This window comes from Mesoplodon mirus (genome assembly GCF_964341445.2).
Source record: "Mesoplodon mirus genome assembly, chromosome: 10".
Taxonomy (NCBI): Eukaryota; Metazoa; Chordata; class Mammalia; order Artiodactyla; family Ziphiidae; genus Mesoplodon; species Mesoplodon mirus.
Genome location: NC_138986.1, coordinates 37,235,540 through 37,260,866, shown reverse-complemented (window position 1 = coordinate 37,260,866; position 25,327 = coordinate 37,235,540). Strand labels below are relative to the sequence as shown.

The following is a 25,327-nucleotide window of genomic DNA, read 5'->3' as shown; positions in this document are numbered from 1 at the left end:
TAGAGCCCGTGCTCTACAACAAGAGAAGCCACCGCAATGAGAAGCCCGTGCACCGCAACGAAGAGTAGCCCCCTGCTCACCGTAACTAGAGAAAGCCCGTGTGCGGCAACAAAGACCCAACGCAGCCAAAAATAAATAAATTAAATAAATTAATTTTTAAAAAATAAAAAGATAAGTTAAACATCCAGGAAAACATTCTGTGAAATGATTCATACCTCATTAAATGCTTCCCATACTTAAATAGAGGTCTAAAAGAGGAATTCCCAGATATCAAGACAACTGGCAGGCCCCTTCTTATTTTGTGAAAGGCAGTATTTCCAAAAGTGCTAGATTATATGCAGGGTTTCCAAAAGTGCCTGGGTACATGGCCAGGCAGGTATTTTGGTTTTGTTTTGTTTTTTGTGTTTTTTTTTTCAATTTAAGAGGTTTGTTCAGAGCCACTACATACCGCTGTGCAGGTTGTGCCCTGCCCGAAGACACCTGCCTGAAGGGGTAAGTGGAGGCTGAAATACAGTCTTAATTTTGCTCACCAAGCCCGGTGTCTTTAATAAGAGTTAAGCCAGGCCAGAATCCCTGGGGCTGGGGTGTAAGGTTTTACAAAGATACCTTATGTGCTAGCTAGAGGATACCATGTTATACAAGAACTTTCATTTGTATTAGGAAAGTATAACCAGCACATCAAGAGTGATATGAATTTCCTTTTCAAAATAAATTAAATTATGTATAAGTTAATTATAAGAAAATATTAAGAAACTAGTACAAGTAGTAATAAGGAAAACCAAGGAAGATATTGTACAAACAGCTAAAATTTGAAAATCACTTGTATTGGAGGGAAACCATGAGCTTTGGAGTAAGACAAATATGAGTTCAATCCAGGTCCTAGTTGCACTTTAGCAAGTCACTTAATCACTTTGTTTCCGTTTTCTCTCATTCTATGTAAGAATGTTCTCTCCAAAGGATTGTAGTGATAATGAGATGAGATGACATCTATAAAGTTGTCAACAGATGTCAGTTTCCATCCATCACTTTTCTTTATGCAATGCAAGTCTAAATACTCCATCATGCAAGCTGGCTTTCTAGATTGTGTAAACTCAAAATCCCAGGTACTTATGGGTATCATATTCAAAAGGATGCTCCATTAGTCCTCTTATTTCTGCTTTAGTGTCCTATGATTCTCATCTTTCCTCTAGCACATCCCACTCACAGCCTCATTACTCCCACAGTGACTGTCCCAGGGGGCATGTGTATATACACATACACACACATTCATGCTCACACATACATTCACACACTTACACATTCATGCTCACATGTGCACACCCACACATATTTACACACTTGTGCCCACAATCACATACATACACATACAAAAGCAAACCCCTGTAGCCCCACAGACCAACTCACCATTTCTTATTTCCTTTCTAAATTATTTTGTTCACTTTTTACCTTTGCCCATCATTCTCTTCTTACTTAAAATATTCTTTTTTCTTCAAGGCCTAGTTAAAATATCAACTCCTCTATTAAGCCTTTCATGATAGCTCAACTGGACATGACCTTCCTTAACTTCAAAAGTGTTTTTGCTAACCTTTCCTAAGATTACAGCCATGTTCCACCTTATGATGCAATTTCTTGTGTTTGACTGACTGCATATCAGGTTGTTCAGTCTTTGAAGGCTATAATCATGTCTTCTTTATATTTTATCCTTCACAGTGATGGCCCTTCATTATCTTGAAGAACTGTAATCTTAGTTAATTTTCATGAAATAGGCCCTTTCAGGTTCCCAGGAACTTGGGGATGGATATTTTAATAATATACAGCTAATCTTATCTGAATGTACTGTATTCTACCTGGGCACGAGACAGGAGCTAACTAGTTTTGTTGATCCTTGTCTAGTATAAGATTTACATTTGTAATCCAACTAACCATAGGTTATGGATTTGGGGTCCTAAGCTCAGCATTCCTCAACAGTGGGCTATGGGCACTGTAATACTAAAAGCCCACTCAAAAGTGGGCTTTTGAGTATTACAGACTCCTTTCCAGTACTTTCATGGGGCTCCTGTATTCATGCCCCATTCTCCAGTGTAGGATCATTCAGCTTTCAGGCATAAATTCAGTTGACTTGCATATTTTTATAAAGGATAACAATATAAAAATTTTAATATTTTTATGAAATATCCATATGAATATTACTATGAAGAAGATATAGCATGGCCTCTGATTTCATCCTGTGGAGTTATAAAAATTGTGTGCATTCTGCAGATGGGCTGGCTCCAAATAAAAGGAGAGGTATGACCAAACTGAGCATGCTCAGTCCCTTTTCCAAACTAACCCATCAGATAAGTCACTCTTCATGGAGGTGGTGGGGCTCAGGAATGAAATGGATTTTTTTTTTTCATCTCTGAAAACCTGAAGAGTGGGAGATGAGTACTTTTTCTTTTCTCCTAATTTATTGAGTCTAACAAGCAAGCCCCAGGGATATAAGAATTCTGAGAGGGGAGGGGATCAGAAGTCAATCAGAACAGTCTTCCCACTTTCAGTGGACCTTTGCCCCCAAAACTAACTTTTGAAAATTTAGGTATTTTCCTCAGACACTGATAGACAGTTTATCTTTTGTGTCTAGAAGGCTCTGAAATAATTTCTCGGACTCCACTAGCCCCCAAATTCATACTTTATCCTGTTTCCCACCTCAAATTATGCCCCAAAAAACTAGTGTATCAAGATTTTCTTTCTTATTTATTTTGGCCCATGGGAAGGAATAATTTACCCATGTGCACAGGAGAAATACTGTTTTCTGTTTACATTGAAGAAGAAAATAAGTACCTTGGAGCTTAAGAGAAGCTACACCTACTGAGGATCATTAATCTAGTTGAACACAAGTTTCTTATTCATTTCCCTTATCGGCTTTGTTTATGGTTTAAATCTGATAAACATCAAAACATTTTTCAACATTAAGATATTGCCAAAAAAATTATATACTATCCAGAAATCCATTTTAGCCAAAGGAAAGGTTAAGCCAAGTTATAAAGAGACTGAGCTCACATCACCCCATTCATTATAAGTACATGAAACATATTGACTCAATAAATGTCAGTTCAGAAGCTGTATTTCTTGGATACTTGCCATATCCAAGAGACATTTATGCCAATTAGTTACTGAATATATTAAGACTCCAGGTTCTATGCTGATGTGCATTGCACATTGGGTCTTAGAAAGCAGGTGGGTACAGAAGGACTGGCAGGCCCAGGATCTGAATCCAAACCATGCTGACGGGAAGATACAGGCAGGAATACAGCTAGCATAGGAAGAGGTGTCATGCAGGGACTGTGATTCTATGCGCAGTCTGAGGTGTTAGGTTAGAGTGAAGAGAAGAAGGGTTAGAGCAGGGTGGGTAAGCCAATATTGTGTTCAAAAATATATACAGGCAAATGTAGGCTCCTTACACTTAGGCAGAGGTCAGGATTGCATGTAGGGGGAGTCCTATGGACAAAGTGACAAAGTGGAATAGCCAGGGAACAAGTTCTGGGCACTAATACTGTAAGAGCACATCAAGACTGTCCTTTGCCATAGAGGGAAGTATCTCAAAAGTGATGGGAAAAGTTTCTCAGCTGTGTGCTAATCTCCAGTTACAGGTAGGATTCTTCAGATGAAAATGGTTAACTATCACAAATTGTCAGAAATCTCATTATTTCAATATCCTACAGAGTTTTACCACTAAGACCAAATTCATCCTCATTCAAGGTAACAATTCCCACTATATTTCTCTGGTACTCAATTATCTGGAAAGGGATCTTCATTATCTCCTCTGTATTACAGAATGAGAAAGCAATATAGAGAATGATGTCCATGGCCATGACCTTAATTTTCTTATTCACCGTCTTTTACTTTTCCCACCAGCCCTGACATCTTAGTTTCCACTGGTAAACAGAGCAGAGAAATTACATAGTTACCTGGATAATTTAGACCAGGAGAAAAAAAAATTGATTGCTATGAGTTACATGAGCTCTTTCAAAATTTTCCTGAACGTGAAATAGTTTTACTCTTTACTTTTTTCTTATTCTCAGTGATGTCAGACAGACACATACATCTCTTTATGGAGAATGATTAACATGGACTCAACTGTATAGTTTGATTTCTCCCTAGTTAATAAAAACTAAAGCTTCAATCCATGCTAAGTGACAATGATGTAGCACCAGGAAAAATTAATTACTGCATTTTAGAGTGAAAGGAGTCAGATATGTCAGGTTTGGATTTAGCCTAAGGATCTACAATAAATTTCAGATCTTTTGTGACTGAATTTTTTTAAAGTGCAAAATTACTCAAAACCATGTAGGCTTCCAGACTGGGAAACCAGAATGCTTCTGCATGCCATTATGCAGGTCCCCAAACTCCACAAGGGCAGAAGCTCCTTTCTTTGGGACCTCGCCCTGTGTATCTTTTCATTTGGCTGTTGGAAAATTGCTGTCAGGCAAGAAATTTCCTCCATTCTGACCTATTATAACTGACCAAAAATCTATTTCATGCAAGCAATCCAAAGAATTTGCTTTCTTAGAGTTCAATTCATGATTTCTGGGAGAACTATGGGAAAAAAAAGAGAGAAACTTGGAATCTAGATACCTTAAACCATCCATTTTCTACTGACCCTGAAAACTACAGAGAGACTAGAGTCGCTCATCACCACTGCTGCTGCTGGTCCCAGTGCTTATGAGGACTCCTAAGACTGCTGGAGCACAAGCTGCCCTGTAACTGCACTGTCAGGCAGAACCCAGAAGCCTAGGTCCTCTAATCTGCTTCAGACTTTCTCAGAGGCATAACAAGAAACCTAAGGGAAAAAAAAATGTACGGCCCGGAGGGACAAAATGGTGGAGTAGAAGGACATTGAGCTCACCTGTTCCTACAAAAACACCAAAATCACAACTAGCTGTTAAACAGCCTTCAATAAAAAAGACTGGAACCTACCAAAAAAAGATATCTATGTCCAAAGACACAAAGAAGAAACCACAAGACAGTAGGAGGGGGCACACTTGCTATTTAATCAAATCCCATACCACCCAGGTGGGTGACCCACAAACTGGAGAACAATTATATGGCAGAAGTTCTCCCACAAGACTGAGAGTTCTGAGCCCCATGTCAGGCTCCCCAGCCTAGGGTTCTGGCAACAGGAGGAGGAGGCCCAGAGCATTTGGCTTGAAAGGCCAGCAGGGATTGAGTACAGGATCTCCACAGGAATGGGGGAAGAAGAGACTCCACTCTTGGTAGGCATACACAAGGTCCCATGTGCACCAGGACCCAGGGCAGAAGCAGTGACTTCATAGGAGCCTGGGCCACACCTACCTGCTGGTCTTGGAGGGTCTCCTGGGGAGGTTGGGGGCATCTATAGCTCACCCTGGGCACATGGACACCAGTGGCCATGGCAGAGATATTGGAGAGTGCCATCTATATGAACTCTTATTGAAGGCAGACATCTTGCCTGGGTCATAAGCACCAACACCTGGCCCCACCCAACAGCCTGTAGGCTCTAGTGCTGGTAAGCCTCAGGCCAAAAAACCAACATGTCAGGAACACAGGGCCCGCCTCCCCTTGCCTAATCAGCAAACAGGCTGCCTAAAGACTTCCTGAGCCCACAGCCACCTCTAGACATGCCCCTTGACATAGCCCTGCCCACCAGAGGGCCAAGACCCAGTCCCACTCACCAAAGGGAAGGCATCAGCTCCTCCCACCAGGAAGCCTGCCCAAGCCTCTTAGACCAACCTCACCCTCAAGGGGGCAGACACCAGAAGCAAGAAAACTACAATCCTGCAGCTGCAGAACTGAGTTTGTAAACTCAGGTCAGAGGCTACCCTTGGAACAGCTCTTCCCTGGCCCTTGAGTGACAGGAGGGGACTGTACTGCTGGGACACATAGAACATCCCTTACAGTGGGCCACTTCCCTATGGTTGAGAAATGTAACCTACCACAGGCATAATACAAATAGGAATTAAAGAAAATGAGACAGCAAAGGATGCTCCAGACAAAGGAACAAGATAAAATCCTGGAAGAACATCTAAGTAAGGTGGAGATAGGCAATCTACCCAAGAAAGAGTTCAGAGTAATGATCATGAAGATAATCCAAGAACTCAGGAAAAGAATGGATGCCCAGAGTGAGAAGTTATAAGTAGTATTTAACAGAGTTAGAAAATATAAAGAACACCAGAGTTGAATACAATAACTGAAATGAAAAATACACTAGAAGGAATTAATAGCAGAACAAATGAGGCAGAAGAATGAATGTGCTGGAAGACAGATCGGTGGAAATCACTACCACAGAACAGAACAAAGAAAAAAGAAATGAGGACAGTTTAAGAGAACTCTGGGACAATGTCAAACACACCAACATTCACATTATAGGGGTCCCAGAAGGAGGAGAGAGAGGGAAAGGGCCTGAGAAAATATGTGAAGAGATAAGAGCTGAAAACTTCCCTAATATGGGAAACAGTCACCCAAGCCCAGGAAGCACAGAGAGTCCCGTACAGGTTAACCCAAGGAGGAACACACCGAGACACATAGTAATCGAACTGACAAAAATTAAAGAGAAAATGTTAAAAGCAACAAGGGAAAAGCAACAGATAACATACAAGGGAACTCTGATAAGGCTAACAGCAGGCTTTTCAGCAGAAACTCTGCAGGGCAGAAGGGAGTGGCACAATATATTTAAACTAATGAAAGGGAAAAATTTACAACCGAGAATACTGTACCCAGCGAGACTCTCATTAGGATTTGATGGAGAATCAAACCTTTACAGACAAGCAAAAGCTAAAAGAATTCAGCACCACCAAACCAGCTTTACAACAAATGCTAATGGAACTTCTCTAGGCAGAAAAGAAAAGGCCACAACCAGCAACAAGAAAATTACGAAATGGGAAAGCTCATGGGTAAAGGCAAACCTACAGTAAAGGTAGGAAATCATCCACACACAAACTGGTAGGGAAGTTAAAAGACAAAAGTAATAAAATCATCTGTATCCACAATAAGTAATTAAGGGACACACAAAACAATTAGATGTAAAATATCAATATAATATCAAAACAAATAATCATGAAAGGAGAAGAGTACAAATCAAGGATATTTAGAATGCATCTGAAATTAAGAGATCAGCAACTTAAAACAATCATCCAAAACCTCATGTTAACCACAAACCAAAAATCTATAATTGATATACACACAAAAAAGAAAAAGGAATCCAAACACAACACTAAAGATAGTCATCATATTACAAGAGAAGAGAACAAAAGAGGAGAGGGGAAAAAAAAAGTCCTCCAATATACCCTGCTAAGCACTTGTGCTTTGAGCCTGTATGCTGCCTTCTGCTCAGATCCTGAACTACACTAGCTACCTAACCTTCCAACCAATCTGGTCATAATTCAAAGAACCTGGAGTAGCCTTCAGGTCCATAGGCTCACATAAGAATATGATTTCCCCTACAATAAACATAATAGTAACTACCATTGAACTAAGCATCTATTATCTGAGTCCTCTATTAGATCCTGGACATTTGCCTAGGAAGACCATCCAAGGTTAAAGCTACTCAAGGTCACACAAACTCAGCTTGGATTCTATTGATAGAATCCATGTTCTTTCTGTGGCACCACTTACGAATAAGGGCCTGTCCACCTAGGTCTCCAGCTTAACATGGCCATTTCTTCCTTTTGGGGTGTAGCCCTATCCTAAAGGTAGGCAGTCTCTACCTAGGCTCTGACACTCTCTATGTGTCTTATTAGCCCCCTCCCTGCAATGGTTGGACCTGACTTTTGGAATCAGTCACTGCCTGAAGCATTGCTCCTTTAGGGATGGGTTGCTGGCAACAAGGCCATTCACTGGTCACTGTCCAGGCCAGTACTGCCGGCCCCATCCACCACAGAAGCTCTGGGGTGGAGTTAGTTCACCCAGCCTGATCTACCGATAACATCTTCTCCATAATAAATGCTGATGAGAGATGTTTGGATGGTCACCTACTGGGGGTCAGCATTATATTAAGCACCTAAAATTTATTGTTGAACTTGAGTGGTATTCATCCACCCTGGACCCTCCGGCTGCCTGTCATCTAAGCCCACATCAGACCATGGCCAAAAGCATGAAGAAATATCCCCTTGGTATGTTGACATAGTAGAAAAGGCTTTGTGCAAGAGAAATCCCAAGAAACAACAAATGTGAGATGTACACAGAGAGACGCTGGGTTTCTACAGAATCATGGGTTGTTGGTCATAGTTCACATTGTCAGTGGGAAACTCACCCAACACGGGTTTGTAAAATTATGTCAGTGGTGATAAGGAAGTTGGAAAAAATAATGATTGGTAAGGTTGAGAGTCCCATTTAGTCTCAGGTGGCCGCAGTTCCTCCTACAGCCTCTATACCATACATCAGTTCTTTACAATGTGCATGAAAATCACCTGGGACTCCTGTTACACACAGATTCTAACTCAGTACATCTGAGGTGGAGCCTGAGGCTCACCACTTCTAACAAGCACCCCGAAATGCTGAAAGCCACCAATCCTCAGACTACACTTTGCATAACAAGCCCAGAGACCTCCTTGACACAGGTTTAAAAAGGAAAAAATATAGTTGACTTAGGTCTAAGTCATGCATGTAGGTGACATTGGAACCTTCCAACCAACTTGCATGATCTTACCAGAAACGTAATCATTCATAGAGGAAAAAGACCAAGCCAGCACTGAGTCTCAGACCATGAGGGAGATGGAACTTAGGGTTGAGGGATCTGGAAACACATATAGAAATCAAGAGAGCAAAAGAATAGGCAGCAGTCACAGGAATAGCAACAATGTTGTTCAGCTGAATAAATAATCCACATTTGAAAAGCAGAGACGAAGGTAGCCTGGAGTATTTGAAGTCAGGCCAGGGAATGCCAGACCTAGGACGCTAGACTCACTGTCACAGAAAAGGCAAACTTCAAAGTCTTAACAACAAGCCACAGAAAGAAATCAGTGCGGGCAAAACAAAAACGCCAGAGTGAGCATAAGGTCACAAATATCCAGAAGGCAACCATGTAGATTCCCAGATTTGGGTAGTGAACTTAACTGCTCACCTTCATCTTCCAGAAGGAACTGAGCAAGGGAAATCCAAGTGTCCTAGTCTCAGAAGAAATAGTGTGTCCAACGAGGAATCCAGTAAGGCTTGAAGGATGGGAGCTGGAAAACTCAGCAAAGGCTCAGCTCTGCTACCCACGTCAAATCTGTGGTAAATTTACGTTGCACTGAACCAATGAAAGGCCTGTATTCCTTCCTATATGCGTGGGGCAGAATCAAGAGTTAAGTGCCTCTAGCTGTGAAAATTCGCAAACAGTATGAGGCGTGAGGCATGCTGGTAGAGCCCTGAGTCTCAAAGTGAGGTCCTAGATCAGCAGTATCAGCATCATCTGGGAACCTGTTAGGAAATGTAAATTCTCAGCCATGCTCCAAACCTACCAATCAGAAACTGTGGGCGTAGCACCCTGCAGCCTCTTTCTACAAGCCCTCCAGGTGATTCTGATGCACACTCACTGCAGTAGAGTCTATTGAAACCATGGCGGAGAGACAAGGCCAGGTGTGGCAAAGGACAATCATTATAAGTGGGCTTGATGATGGTGCTTTTAAAGAGCTAGTGAAGACTAAAGCCTGTTTACACGGAGAATAAAACCCAGTAGAATAATGTAAAATAAAAATTAATAAAACATGCTCAGTGATCAACAAAGTTGGTCAATGATATTCCACGGTAGAGTTTTATCAATGTTGAGGAATCATCCAGCCATGGGTAGGACAATAATGTTCTGATGCTGATAATGAGAGACATCATGAGTACCCAGAGGGTCAACTCACAATATGTGCTTGAAAGTTCACTCTGATGTATTTTAAAGAGACTCACCAAAAAAAAAAAAAAAAAAAAATGCCATTGGTGACCTTGCTTGTGAAGAGATCTTCTCAGGGGAAAAACAAACTTGAGAAAAACAAACATGGTGGTCTAGTGGGATCTGTTTGACAAAAACATTGAGGAAAATTTTTGTTTTCAATATGAACACAAGTGTAAGACACAAAACCCCCAAAACATGTAGGGGCTTTAATTACAGGCACACCTTGTGTTATTGTGCTTTGCTTTATGGTGCTTCACAAATACTGCATTATTTACAAATTTAATGTTTGTGGCAACCCTGCATCGAGCAAGTCTATTGGCACTATTTGTGCTAAGTTCGTGTCTCTGTGTCACAGTTCGGTAATTCTCACAATATTTCAAGCTTTTTCATTATGATGAGATTTATTGTGGTGATCCGTGGTCTTTGACGTTACTATTGCAAAATGATTGCAACTCGCTGAAGGCTCAGGTGTTGGTGAGTATTTTTCAGCAATAAAGGAATTTTTAATTCAAAAAACCCCAAAAAGCAAAAAAAAAAAACCCATGTACAGACCTACTTGAGAATGGACTTGAGGATATGGGGAGGGGGAAGGGTAAGCTGTGACAAAGCGAAAGAGAGGCATGGACATATATACACTACCAAACGTGGGGTAGATAGATGGTGGGAAGCGGCCGCATGGCACAGGGAGATCAGCTCGGTGCTTTGTGACTGCCTGGAGGGGTGGGATGGGGAGGGTGGGAGGGAGGGAGATGCATGAGGGAAGGGATGTGGGAACAGATGTATGTGTATGACTGATTCACTTTGTTATAAAGCAGAAACTAATAAAAAAAAAAAAAAAAAAACCATGTAGCTTCCATTCTATAATGGAAGTAACCTTTATGATATTCTAACTAGATTAAATTCTTAAATTGCTGGAGTTTTGTAGGATCTTTTCAGATTCATTGTATGAATTCAAGTAATTGTCTTGGTTCTAACTGTGAACAATCACTGATTAGTGAAAAACTATTAAAATTGCTCCTTTTCACAAGAGTATTTAAGTTATTTTGATACTTCTAAAGAGATTCTCTAAGTGCCTGGTGCTGAGAATTTATATATAATCATTGTCAACTACAGCATAGTGCAGTATATTTAAGAGCTAACATGAGTAGCTGTCAATAGAGGCAGATTATTAACAGCTGGGCATAAACTAGTCATTGGTAGATTTAAAATTACAGCTTATTTTTCTAAGTCATTTCATATGAACTAGATAGAGTGATATACTCAGAAGTTTACATTCCCCTATTTCAGTGGTACTGAATAAACCTAGGCAATGGATAATCATGTCATATATGATCTTTAGTTTCTCTCTACTCATATAATCACAGAATCATTTTGAGGGAAGAGATTGTGTAAGTTTTGAGTGTAGCCTTCACTCTTGAAGGACCATCCAGCCTTTGCTTGGATACCACTAGCTACAGGAATTCATTACTCAGAACACCACCCATTCTTTCTGGGAACATTTCTAATCTTTTGAGGATTGTCTGCCTTACCTCCCAGATAAACTCATTGGCTTGAATCTTTGGCTTCTCCCTGAGGTTAAATATAAATGAGTCTGATCCCTCTGATTATTTTATATTTCTTTAAATATTTGAAGGCAATTATAAAAATCTCTTTTAGTCTTTTCCAGACAATTCAACCTAAATTCTCTCAAAATTCCTCATAGGACATCAGTTTTAGACCCTACAAGTACCTTGGACAAAGGATGCAGTTTTGTCAGTGTCTGTCTTCAGATGCAAACTCTAAAACAGTCTGACCAGGAGACTGTGAAATATCCCTCAGGTGAATGAGAAGATTAGATGTCACACAATTCTTATGTCCACTGCAGGAAAATAGCTGGTTACTTTATTACTCCTTTATTGAAGTAGCTTAACAAAATCCACCTATAACTTAAGATTATATGACAATGGACATGCTAAGGTGTAAGATGTAAATTCAAATGGCCCCTTGGCTTATGGCTATGAAATTTTGGATGGGGAATTATTAAACTATTCGTTTTCACAAGACTTCATTTTTGGTACTCTTAAGAAGAGAATCATCAATAAATAGAAGAGAATCATCAATAAATAGAAAAGAATATTTTGATAGAGAATGATGTCCCTGTAGGCAAGTGAAGGGGAAAAAGAGTTGGAAGGAAGCACATCTTTTAAATAAGAAGGACTGAGTTGTAACTGATGCCGTTGCAAAATCAGCACCATTTCTAGAATGAACTACTCTCCTGCCCACCACCCCACTTCATCTTAACCTTTTCACCACTGTAACAAAATTATTGAATTGTTTCTTCCCCGTATTTGTGTTCCCAACTTCTACTTCTGTGTCCTCTTACACTTCGGCGAAGAATATCCCCTCTTTGTAAAGGAGACAGAGGAACTAAGTGTTCTTTCTATGTAAAAGTAATGATGAGTATTTTTCTATTTCTCAGTGTTTTCTTCTAGACAGTGACTTTTCCACCAGTAGCCTCTTGGACTTGTGCATTACCAAAGCTGCAAAGAGCTCTTTGGAAGCAATCCAAAGGAAATAGGTACATATACTTAAAGGTGTTTTATTTAGACTTAGAGGTTTATTTATATTTGTCTCCACAAATTCTAAGCAGTATTGACCTATGTACTTGCCAGGATAAAACAAGACAAGAGACAAATCTTAACACGTAAAAAAAAATTCTCTCATGAGAATAAAGTACAACTAAAATATCTTTAAAAGTTCCTTCATCTAAATGCATGGCTAATATACCTCTACTGTAAATTCAGAGTACAATGAATTTTGGATTAGTGTTAGCAAACCACCAAAGCGGACACGCCTGGGTCTTTTATAGTGCTGTGTAGGTTTCTGAACAGCATTTAGAAATTTTTTAAATAAATTGTATGAATTATGAGTCCACTGTTTTTTATTCTAGAACATCCTCCTAAAGAATACCAAATATGGTGTTTTGGCAATGATTGATTAGGTGGCCAAGAGAATTTCCATAGGAGGCAAAAAGGTTTAGTGGGAAGGCATGCATTCAGACAAAAAATAGGTTTGAAACCTAGTTTCATCCTTAATAAAAATAACTTGATGCAGTTATATATGCACTCTCAGCCTCATTTTTTCTTCTGTTAAATAAGGATAATAATCTCTCCTAAGTGTTCTTGAGGCATAGTCTAGGTAATAAATACAAAAGTTTTATTTCCTTTCTTTTTGCAGTATATATATTTTCTCAAACTTAACAGTAAGTTGAAGAATTTATAATGGACTAGAAGATACACTTATCTTCAAAATGAAAAGATTTAAGAGGTCTTATAGAGAAACTTATTGTTAATTAGTATTTCATTGCATCTCTAGTTATGGTCCTTCTCAATAACTGAAAGATGGCTCTCTAAAGTCAGGCATCAATGACATTAACGCTTGGCTTATCTCCATCTTGCTACCATTTTGGGTCATATTCCCATGAATTATTCTCTCCCAGAGAATGAATGAAGAAAGGAAAGGACATAAAACTTTATTAGCATTTCTGGTAATAAATTTAACTAAGAGACATTTTGAACTATAGATCATAATGTGATTGGGCTCCCAATTCAATTCTGTTGACAAGTTAAAATCTTTGGAGGCAAGTGAAGATACTATCCAAGTCAGCATTTCCAACTTTAGGAAAATGATAACGTCAGGACCGGGGGTGGGCTGCACACATAGGTGGGATAATGACTGGCAGTAATGGTGGGGAACCATCGAGGAGAACATTTCAGTGCTCCTGAAATGTCACCAAGCCTTCAGTATCATCAGCACCTCTGCCTCCATGCCAATTAAAAATCCACATAAATGTACTTTAGAAACAAAGGAAATGGTAGTCTTCAGATGAGCGCCAAAATGGCAGTAACATCTTCTCTTGAAATAGCTAACCTGTTCTTTGTGTCCCTAAGCCCCTAGAGGGAATGCAGATCACTTTTCAAAGCTCTAAGATGGGAAAGGAACACTCACAAAATGGGAAAAGATACCTGCAGGGTGGGAACAAATGAGAAAGTGAGAAAACAGCAGGAAAAGCTGCCTGAAGAGGTTTCAGTACATCGAAAACTATAAAGTCAGTGAGAAGTTGATCTTTCATTATTGTAACCAGCTGAGAAAATTCTGCCTCTAGCATATGCTAGTAAGGGTGTGAAAGAGAGGAGAGAAGACTCATTTTGCCAAACTTAGATCCTACTCATGGCTGATGAGTCCTAACTTTGGAAGTAAAAAAAATAATCAAGACTTTTGAGCCTGGAGGTACAATAAACTTTAACAGCACGGCAGCTTCCTTACTGAATTCTTTCTTTCTTTTCCTTTCAATCTTTCCTTTCCTTTCCCTCGCTCCCTCCCTCCTCTTCCTTCCTTCCAAACAGCTCTTTCAGAACATTACAAGGATCACCTTGAAACAAAATTCTTTGTATTCCCAACGCAGACTTTCTTCTCTAGCTGAGAGTTAATATGCATTGCTTAAGCAGGAGCAGTGACTATATTGGGGCTTAACATAACCCTTTCCCACAAGAAGAAAACAATGGACCAAGATAATTTTCCTCACTATCCCAACTCCTGCATCCTCAGCTAATTAAGGATGCCATTCAATCACAGGGTTCTCTAACTACTTCTTAGTCCCAATGTCTAAATACATATGCTTTTATAAATATAACTATTTTGACCTTCCAGAGTATTTTTATTGCTGTTAAAGTTTGCTTCTTACCATTCAGTGTGCTTGCCTGTCATTCCTCTAATATCAGCACCAGAAGTATGTTTTAATGTAATGTTGACTTGTTCCCATTCTTACTCTGAAAGTATTAAAATAATAAAAAGTATTACCCTGAGGTGATCCTGGTCTCACCTCCCTGGACACTTAGGGAACTCAGCAGAATAGTCTAGGGTGATTAAGATGAAGCATTTGGATTTTATAGCATCTGTGTGATCACCTCCATCATGACTATTTTTAACACAGCACTGTACTAGTCTCACCACATGTTTCCTGCACTGTCCACCCCAATCCTACAGGAGACTTGATTATGTTTTCTGTAATATATCTCTGTTCATGTTTGATAGTGCCAATGTCCTGTCCCTGATCAAAAATCTTTCAATAAGCCAGGATGTTTTGTTTGGCATTTAAGTCACTCCCCAGTCTGTCCTCAACTTATTTTTCTGAAGTGATTTTACACACTACTCCTTAAAAACTCTCATCTCATAAAAATAAGGCTACTTACTTGTCCTTAAATACACAAGTATTCTTAGCTCTACAATTTTGATTATTTGGTCCACGCTAGTTAAAATGGTCTTTTCCCCCCAGGCTGTGGACCTATCTAACCTGGCTCTTATTTTAAACCCCAGCTAGAGTTCCCATCTCTAAGAGGCTGCCCCACCAGAGTCCACAGGCATCACACCCTCAGAGTTCCCAGACACACATTGTCCACACCTCTCATTAGGTGCTTATCAAATGCTTCCTTTTATTTATACATTTTATCTCTATACCTTGCCCTCCAAATGAGACAATAAGTCCTGTAATGTTAGAGATTGCATCTTACATCTCTTCTCATCATCATGGCCTGGTAGAGTGTTTTGCATATGGTATATGAATAATTAATATTTGTTAGTAACTATACTGATAACTATAACCTAATTGCCATTTACTAAAAAGCATAGTTTCTATACTTTCAGATACTAACTAAGCAATCTATAAAAGCGAGAGTATCAATTTTTAATATTATTATTTCAAAAGAAGAACTAAGTAATAGAAAACTCCAGAAATTTAAGAAAATATTTCAGATTTTTTAAACTGCAGCTGAAAGCTTCTCACTCTTACCTCCACCTTCTAATCTTTGCAATACTGAATCGATTGTTTACTATTAGAATAGATTATGCAACAAATGCCATAAATTGTGAAAGTAAATTGTAGCTTTTTGTTGAAATTCTCAGACACGACTAGTATCATTTTCTCATTTACTTTTCAATGCTCTTTTTTTAAGTATCAAATGCTTATTATTTGTTGAGCAATTAGGCTTCTTGTGTTGCCCTGAATACATACAACCCCATCAGAAACAACTTTTTAATGCTAATAACAGCTTTCATGTAATACATCAGACCCTGCTATTTTGAAAAGTGACATGACCAATAATGGGGTCCTTTAATCTGAACTTTTTGAATAGTTACTAAGAGAGATGAATAAATATATTGATACAAATTACACTATATTACTCTGAACATATAATTATTAAAGTCTTTTTAGACATAAAAGTTTTTTAATCTTACAATTCTGAGCCTATCTTGTATCCTTTTCAGTGTGAATTCATTGATAATATACAAGATTTGGTTTGTGGTTTTATGCCTTATTCTGTGCTATCAAGATTTATTATTTGTCTCAAAAGTCCTTATAATTTTGAACTCAAAATTACAAAATATATGGGAATTAAATAACCTATTGATTATGCATGGAGAAGGTCATACTCAGGAATTTCTGTTGCACTTAAGGGGACTTAAGGAGACCTTTCTACTGTCTATTTTACAAGCAGGAATTTATATTTTGTGCTTAAAATAAGGCACACATGCTTATGTGTGCATTATTTTATGCTTACACAGAGACCTTTTGTTTAAATGTCCACAAGAAAATAAATAAGAATGTAAGATAATGCCAGAAACTTTCCAGTTAATGATCACTGGTTGAATATATGTACTTACTTACATTTCATTCTGAAACTCCACCAAGTGGTATTAAAGAATAAAAAAATGATAACACACAGTAAAAAGAGAATGGACAAGAAATGTCAACAGTTTTTGGAAGATAGAAAGTAGAGGATTAGCAAGTGACTTAGCAAAATGGAAAAACCTAAAACTTATGATCATGCAGTGGGTTCCAATGTACAGATTTGACCCATAAAACCCTTGGAAAAGTCAGGATTTAGAAGTGGAAGGTGTATGTGTGGTACAGGATTGAAAATGTGAATGAATTGGATAATCTGTTCAAGGGGCAGTTAGACTGCCCTGAGGCGCTTCCTTTAGTCTATGCAACGAGGCTTCTCCTCTGGACTGGTAAGACTCTTGAAACACAGGCAGGCATGAGTTAAGTTTCTGAATACGTGAACATTAAATTAAATACTGTATGCTGAAAAAAAAGCCTGCATATTATGTAGCAAGAGCGTCAGCTCCACCCCAGTTCAGCCCAAGGAGGCTGTGGTCTGATGTGTACCCCATAAGTAAAGTGGAAGACCCAGAACAAAGTCCTACCAATCCCTACAGACCTAGAATTTGGAAGGCCCTGCTCAGTCATCTTACATGAAGGACACCAGCTGATCAGCCCACTAATGCATGACAAACTGCCAATCAAGTTTTAGTTTCTCTTTGGTATGAAAGGACAACTTTTGTGAAAGACTTCTAAGGAACAGCTCCAACAAGAAAGTCAGAAGCAAAAATAAACATAATAGAAAATATTCAGGTGTTCCCACTGGCTGTTCCCTCTGCTTGGAATGCTCTTCCCCAAATCTGCTCTCTTTACTCCTACACTTCATTCAGAACTCGTGCAAATACAAAATAATGAGACATCTTTTCTTACTATTATATTTAATATTGTGTTACACTCCCCATCACCCAATTCCTGGTTATTCTATTTCTTTACTTGAGCTTATATTTCTGCATATATTAATCACTACACAGACATTTTGATATGTTCATGTATTTGTTGTCCATCTACCCCACCCCCAAATGAACACTCATAAAGTTAGGAACATTGCCTATCACACATAGTAGATCCTTGATAATTACTGTTAATATTATCTACTTATCTGTTTACTTATTTAGTAAAAATAAATAACTTGGATAAAGCAAAAACAAAATAGGAAACACAATTTAAAAGAATGAGTATTCAGAGAATAAGAAAATTTATAGCCAAGAAACAATTCAAATATATTAACTATACAAAAGCAACAATTAGAGAAGAATTAGCTCTTAAAAGTTCCAAATATTAAAAATTAAAGGTATAGTTCAATATAAGTTTGGGAAGACTTGGTAAAGAAAATCTCCAAGAGAGTAAAGAGAAATATAAGATATGAACAATACAAAAGAAAAAATAAGAATGTAAGAGATCAATCCTGAAAGACAAATGTCTGACTAATAGGAGCTTCCTGCAGTAACACAAAAGAGTAGAGGGGAGGGAACAATTAAGGATATAATGTAGGTTGTTTTCTAGAATGGAAGGAAAGCACTCTTGGATGGAAAGTCCCTCCAGATGCTCTACAAACTAAGTGAAAAAGAAACTCATCAAGATACTGTTTTACTGAATTTCAGAACTTGAAGCTAAAAAGATTTTCTACATCAATAAACCTCAAAAATATAACATGGAACCAAAGTAAGTTACAGAGTATATACATATTTTAAAACCTAAAAAAAACAGCATTTTATATTATTAATAACTATGTAAATATTCAGTAAAACTACAAAAAGCTTTCATGAGAATAATGACACCAAAATCATGATAGTAACTGTGGAGAGAGAGGGGGGAAATCATATTTAGGAAGACTACAGAGGAAGCATCATTTATATGTATAAAATTTTATTTAAAAAATGACTGTAGGGCTTCCTTGGTGGCGCAGTTGTTGAGAGTCTGCCTGCCAATTCAGGGGACACGGGTTCGTGCCCCGGTCTGGGAAGATCCCACATGCCACGAAGCGGCTGGGCCCGTGAGCCATGGCCGCTGAGCCTGCGCGTCCAGAGCCTGTGCTATGCAATGGGAGGGGCCACAACAGTGAGAGGCACACACACAGCAAAAAAAAATAAAATAAAATAAATAAAACAAATAAAATTAAAAAAAATAAAAAATGACTTTAAGCAAATATAACAAGATTTAATGAAACTGAGTGGTGGGTATAATGGTATTATTATAATATCCTCTATACTTTTTGATGTTTTTGAAATATTTCACTGTTTAAAACAAAAAATGCAAGAAACCAAAAGAAAGAAAACAGGTTACATAAAAAATTACAGGGAACAAAATGATATCAGATTTCTTAACTGTAATAATGGAAATTAGAAGATAATGGAGAAACAACCACCCAGTTCTGAGAGAAGATTTTCAACCAAGAAGCACATATCCATCCAAAATATCAGTCAATTAATATAAAAGTAGGGTAAAAACACTTCAGACTTAAAATCATTCACCTATTCTTAAGGAAGTAGTGAATTATGTACTCTGTGAAATAAGAGAGCAAACCAGGTAAGAGAAAGACATGAGAGCTGTTAAGAAAAAAATTGCACTGGAAACTTGTTAAAAGTGGCAAGATAAATTTTATTTTAGCTGCTGTAGTAGAGAAGACAGACTTCAGTATAGAGCTGAACTCCATGCCCACAAATTTGATTACCTAGGTGAAATAGACACATTTCTTTAAAGTCACAATCTGCCAAAACTCACACAAGAAGAAATTTGAATAGGTCTATATCTATTAAATAAATTGAATCAATTGATATATATAGATAGATAGATAGATAGATAAATAGGTAGATAGATAGATCTCAATTAATAACTTAAAAAAGTTATTAATAAAACAAAAAGCACCAAGCCCAGATGGGTACACGGGTGAATTCCACCAAGCATTTAAGAAAGAAATTATTCCAATTTTCTGAAATCTCTTCCAGAAGACAGAAGCAGATGGAAAACTTCCTGATTCTATGAGGTAACATTAACCTAATGCCAAAACCAAAGAAAATACAGGAAAAGAACACTACCTCTTACAAACATAGATGCAAGTATCCTAACAAAATGTTTTCAAACAAAATGAATTCAACAATGTACAAAAATAATTACACACCACAACCAAGTGGGATTTATACTCGACTGGTTCATTATTCAAAAATCAACTAATGCAATAAAAAAGACATTTTTCGCCACTTAGCAGGTAGCTCCAGCCACAGGCTTTATTTTGAGATTTATTCTGCCTGAGTCAGAAACCAGTTTGCTGTATCTCCCAGGTTCCAAGGGATACTTTGAAGCCTTTCTCAATAGGCTTGAAGAGAAGAGACCTTACCCCCTCCCTTACCACCACTTTATGGAGATGATGAGACTCATAACACAGCTCTCTCCAAAGGAATGCTCTTTCCAATCTCCAAATTCCCTGATCATTTATGCTCAGCCCTTTCATATGTTCAGTTTAAGTGAATATATCTTAATATTTCCTATGCAGTATCTCCCTGGTCAATCTGGTACCTCATTTTGGCGTGAGAGTAGTTGGCATCTATTATCTTCAGGTTCTATCACTGAGACTGAAATAATTCCTTTTCCACCATTGATCCTCTCTGTTAGAATCTTCTCTCATGACTTGCTGAATACTAGGATGTGTTTGATGCATTCTCTTCTTGGAAAACAACATTCGTCCCTGTGCTATTGACAGCTCCACATTTGTGTATGTGATTTCAAGGTCGCTAGTGCAGAAACTACCATCATTCCATTTGTAGCTGCACATCACCTAACATGCTGAACCTCATCTAAAGAGTTGTTGACTTAACTATTTTCACCCTGCAATAATTTGCTGATGATATTTTCTAAGAACTATTGTGACCAATTTTTTTTTTTTTTTTTTTTTTTTTTTTTTTTTTCTGTACGCATGCCTCTCACTGCCGCGGCCTCTCCCTTTGTGGAGCACAGGCTCCGGACGCACAGGCTCAGTGGCCATGGCTCACGGGCCCAGCCGCTCCGTGGCATGTGGGATCTTCCCAGACCAGGGCACGAACCCGTGTCCCCTGTATCGGCAGGCGGACTCTCAACCACTGCGCCACCAGGGAAGCCCTGTGACCAATTTTATATCAGGAGTTGGCAAGATTGAAAAGATCCTGATTTTCTAAAATAATAATAAGTGGTGGTGGGGGGACAAGAGATAATGTGTTTTGTTCTCACATATTTTAACCACTAACATTATTGTGTTAAATTTTGCCAAACTGATGTACAGTTTTAACATTTAAAATGTGCAAAAGGTAAATATTCTGAGGGAGAGGAAAATAGCAGACTGAAGATGAACTGCACTTGATAAAAATAGTTTAAAACACTCCCTTTGTAATATTTACAAGTCCTAAAAGCTAAGACTTTTCAGTGTAACAATGTAAGTCTGACAGTTTTACTAATAAGTATTTTTATTTGTATCACTGCAGTCAGGCAAACCTTCATAAATGAAATCGATAGACATAATTTTCAGGTGGAACTGATAGTTTGACTTTAGATGCTACCTTTCTGCCTATAAAATACAGCAAGGGGAGGGGAAAACACCCACATTTCAAAATGGGAAACTCAAAAGCAAGTCAGTCCGAATAAGCTAACTAACATTTACAAAGTAATTCTCATCCTTATAAATTGCCTTCTTGCAGGAAACAGACCTTATCCTGACTTTTAATATTTCAATGCACCGATCTTGGTGGATGGAGAATGGACCAGGATGTACGGTGACATCAGTGACACCTGCCCCAGACTGGGCCCCAGAAGACCATCGCTACATCACGGTCTCAGGGTGTTTTCTGGAGTACCAGTACATAGAAGTGGCTCATAGTTCCCTCCAGATTGTCCTCGCAGTAAGTGTCGACAGCCAACCACTCCTTCTAGTGCTTCTGGAACTGTTTTATTTCTGTGCAAACTCAGTGCACACAGTTGGAACCTGTGGGTAAAATGTGGCTCTGTGCTTTTTCCTAATCAGTGCCACTTTTAACAGGGATTTGTCAGGTTAAACCAGGCTGTGCTGTGGGCCGAGTGCTTCTTTCTGGCTGTGCTGCTAATTCTGGGAATTCCCCTCTCCCCTTGCCCTAGCTTCTTCTTAGATTTCCCCTAGGTACCATCCATCTCTTTTTATCACGCCCCCTCCACCTTTTTCAAAACAATTCAGCTTTTCTATAAATTCCACTTCTAGACTATCATGCCCCTATTTTTCATAGTATTATGCCAATGAAGAATGCTCCCTCTACGAGAAGGCAGTTGGAATTATAAATAACTCCTTTGTTTTTGAAGAACTTTCACTACAGCTAAATGCACAGTTTTGTGGGATTCATAAAGTTAAGGCAACTTTATTATACATGTCTCCATTTATTTATTACAGATTGTGTATGTGCAGATCTACTTATATTTTCTTAGACTCCATGTAGATCTGCAACTGAGGAGCACAGTCTTAACAATTGTAAACAACAAACAATACAAGTAGAATCTGCTTGTGACCTCTTTATTTAACTACTTTGAGAATGATATTAACTCACAATTCTTAAATAACAAGACATAAAATGTTCTGGGTAGAATGGCACCAATTGGTTCACATAAAATTTTTCTGGAATTTAAAAAGAAACTATGTGAGTGTGTGTATTAGGTTATGTAACTAATATATAGTTATTAGATTTTTTAAAATGAGGAATATATGTATATAAACATATACATACACACACATATATAATCACAATGGGCTTTGTATGCTGTGCTAGTAAACACTTTCCAAGTCTCTGTGACTAAAACCCACAAAGGTTTATTCTCATGGGTCAGCAGGAAGTTTTACCAATCACTGCCACTAAGGAAACAAGGCTAGGTACACAGCCACCATCTCAATCATCACAGGTTTCCATGCCAGAGAGCAAGGATAGATCTGGAGTGTCTACAATGGCACAAAAATGCTCCTCCTTGGGAGGAGAAGCCCATCATTGCTCATAGTTCATTGTCCAGAACTAGACACACAGTCCTACACAGTCACAAATTGGTCAGGAAGGAGGGAGACCTGTAAATATTTGAAGAGTAGCATAAATTATTTCCACAATATTTGAATTATGTTCTTGGCTAAAGCACTGAGTGATCTCCCTTGAATATGTCCAAGCTGAAGCACTTCTTAATTAAAAAAATAAAAATAAAAAACCTTCTCTAATAGTTTGAAACTCTAAAACTTTTCATTTTGATTATTTTTAAGTAAAGATAGATTTGATGGGATGGAGGTAGTCATTTCACTGTTTAAATTCATTTAGGTGAAGTATTCATTCTCCATGGGAAAAGTAAAATATTTCTGGTATTTGGCAACAGATTCAATGCCTTCATATATGTATTAGAGAGGAGTTTTAGAGGTAATATTCCTTCCTTGGAACTCCCTCTTTCTACTGTACCCAGAATTTTTGGAAAACTTCCACTTATCCATCAGGGATGATGTAAACATATAGTCTGTGTACATGGACAGTTAAATGCAACTATTTTAGAGTTATTTGAATTAATGTGTGTATGTATAAACTATATTCACAGATTTATTAAACCCCACATAAAATTTTGGCTTGCAGATAATTTGCTAAAGAAATACATTTGGACATGGAAGCATGTGTTGAGTCTGTCACACTGCCCAAAGAAAAAATATTTTTACATAAGTAAAAACCATCCGTAAAGGCAAAGTGGCTAGAGTGCAAAGAAGATGGATGAAGTGTCCCTAAGAGCAGATGTGACCAATATATCAAGCTACTGGCTCTCACTTCTCCTGTCTGCATTGCCCCCGGTTGAGTGGGGCAATCGTTTGGGCGGGCCATCACAGGATGTGGCATCCGTACCTCTCCTCTTTCCACCTGTTCTTCTCTCTGGGGTAGTTCTTTTGCTATGCTGACTGGATCACCTGAGAGAGTGAGTAAGTCAGCAACAGATACCCAAGCCAGTTTTTTGGAAAAGTTTCAACACACTTTCTGTCTTTAGACTTGTTATTATCTAGTTGGCCTTGGGGTGAAAGCATTTGCTATGCAGAAAACTTAGCACATCTTAACTAGACTTTTAGAACCCAAACCAAAATGGGGCTTATCTTGAACAATGTGCTCCGCCTAGTTATTGGAAGCCTTCCAACTAAATGTTCCTGTAGTCATCCTCATCACTTCTGCCAGCATGTTTAAGGGGTGAAACTGTGGCTCGAATCTCTGCTTCTCTCCTTTTCGTGTTACCCAAATCATCTTCCTGACAATTCAACGTTTAGTTCCGTCCAGTCCGGTGAACACTTCCTGAGTGCATGTCCCCTGCTGGCATCTAGAGAAACAAATGGCAGCGTCTCTGACATTGAGGCTGTCATAATCAGAAATGGGCGTGTTTCCTCGGGTACAAACCTGGGGCAGACAGGTACACTTCAGGAATGTGGTACACAGAGAATACGTTTGTGCCATGTATGGCATCATCTTGGCGTCTTAGTTCCATCCTGCTTTTTGTGAAGTCAGCTAAACTCCCACATCTCTCTTTGTTTTCACCAGCCTTCGAAGCTGCCCTCTCTTCCAGGATATCTGGCTTAGATCTGCTTCCATATACGGCTGCTGTCCCAGCTACTGCTCTTGATTAACTCCAAATCTCTCTAGCTCTTTTTCTCCACCTTCACTCAGCCTCTCTTTCACAGATTCCTGACCCCCAGCACACCTGTCATCCCATTGTTCGGTTTTCTGCCAATCAACTCCTAGCTGATTTTGAAATTAGCATTCACGAAGCCCCCAGTTGCATCACACATTTATAAGATATCTCCCATCTCCAGCCAAAGGAAGATGAGTATTATATCCATATAATTGGGAAGAGGGGTTATTAATCACACAGCCTCCAGCCGAGAAGAAAGGACTGCCAGAGCACCATAATGATGAGCCAGGTGTGAGATTTCAAGCTTTCTCCTTCTCCAGCAGCATTTTATTCTGGTTAGGATCAGATATCACATTCAAAGGGAATACAGGTGTGGATAGTTTTAATAAAACCAAAAATAAAAAAGATCTGCTCTTACAAAATAGATAAAATAAATATGTATGGAAAGAGCCCAGGAAGAGATTAACTAAAGAGATGGTGCTGTTTACATTACAAAACAATTAATCTTATTTCTTCAGACAATGTGTGATTGCAACTGTACAGTTTACAAAATGCGTTTATGGGAATTTAATCTTTTCACTTGTGTAACAGTCCTGTGAGGGCAGCAGAACAGATTAAAAGCCTTTCCCAAGATTTCTTAGCTAGTAAATGGGGAGGGTGGACATGCTGACCTGAGATTTTCTCTGGTACCAAGGAAAGGAAATAGGCTTAAATCTGCATGCCGGCATCAGCTGATGGATAACAGATTCATGAAACCCCAGAATTCGGACTTCTCTTCAGTAGCAAAGAATGCCGTGATTAATTAGCTATGTCTCCCATGGGTAAGGGGAAGGGAGGCATATATACCTCATGTTTGTTACGCACACACATTATACCTTACTTCCTATAACCAACACAATGAAGAGGGCGTATGTTTTACAAAGAAATGTAAATAAATGAATCATTAAGGGAAACTTTTATTGTACTAACTGAAGTAACTTTTTATTTTGAAACATATGTTAAAATTCCAAATAATTCATTGGAAAACAAAAGCAAATACTTAATCCCTTTCTTCTCCAGCTACCTCCAGAGGACCAGCATCTCTAAATGTTATATGAACTTCTCCAACAAAATTGCTGGGCTTTGTTTTTCTT

General features: G+C 38.6%; 1 protein-coding gene across 2 annotated transcripts in view; it reads left to right on the top strand.

The window, feature by feature from the left end:
- The window catches only part of NKAIN2 (sodium/potassium transporting ATPase interacting 2), a gene marked incomplete at both ends in the record, with an annotated part of 979,365 nt that overhangs the window by 804,913 nt on the left and 149,125 nt on the right, over window positions 1–25,327 (top strand). The window contains one exon of one of the 2 annotated variants that reach the window (XM_082633450.1): window positions 21,242–21,442. The exons of the other annotated variant lie outside the window; for it this stretch is intronic. Coding sequence (XP_082489576.1) covers window positions 21,242–21,442 — 201 coding nt within the window. The remainder of the gene's footprint in view (window positions 1–21,241; window positions 21,443–25,327) is intronic. 2 annotated transcript variants of the gene reach the window in all.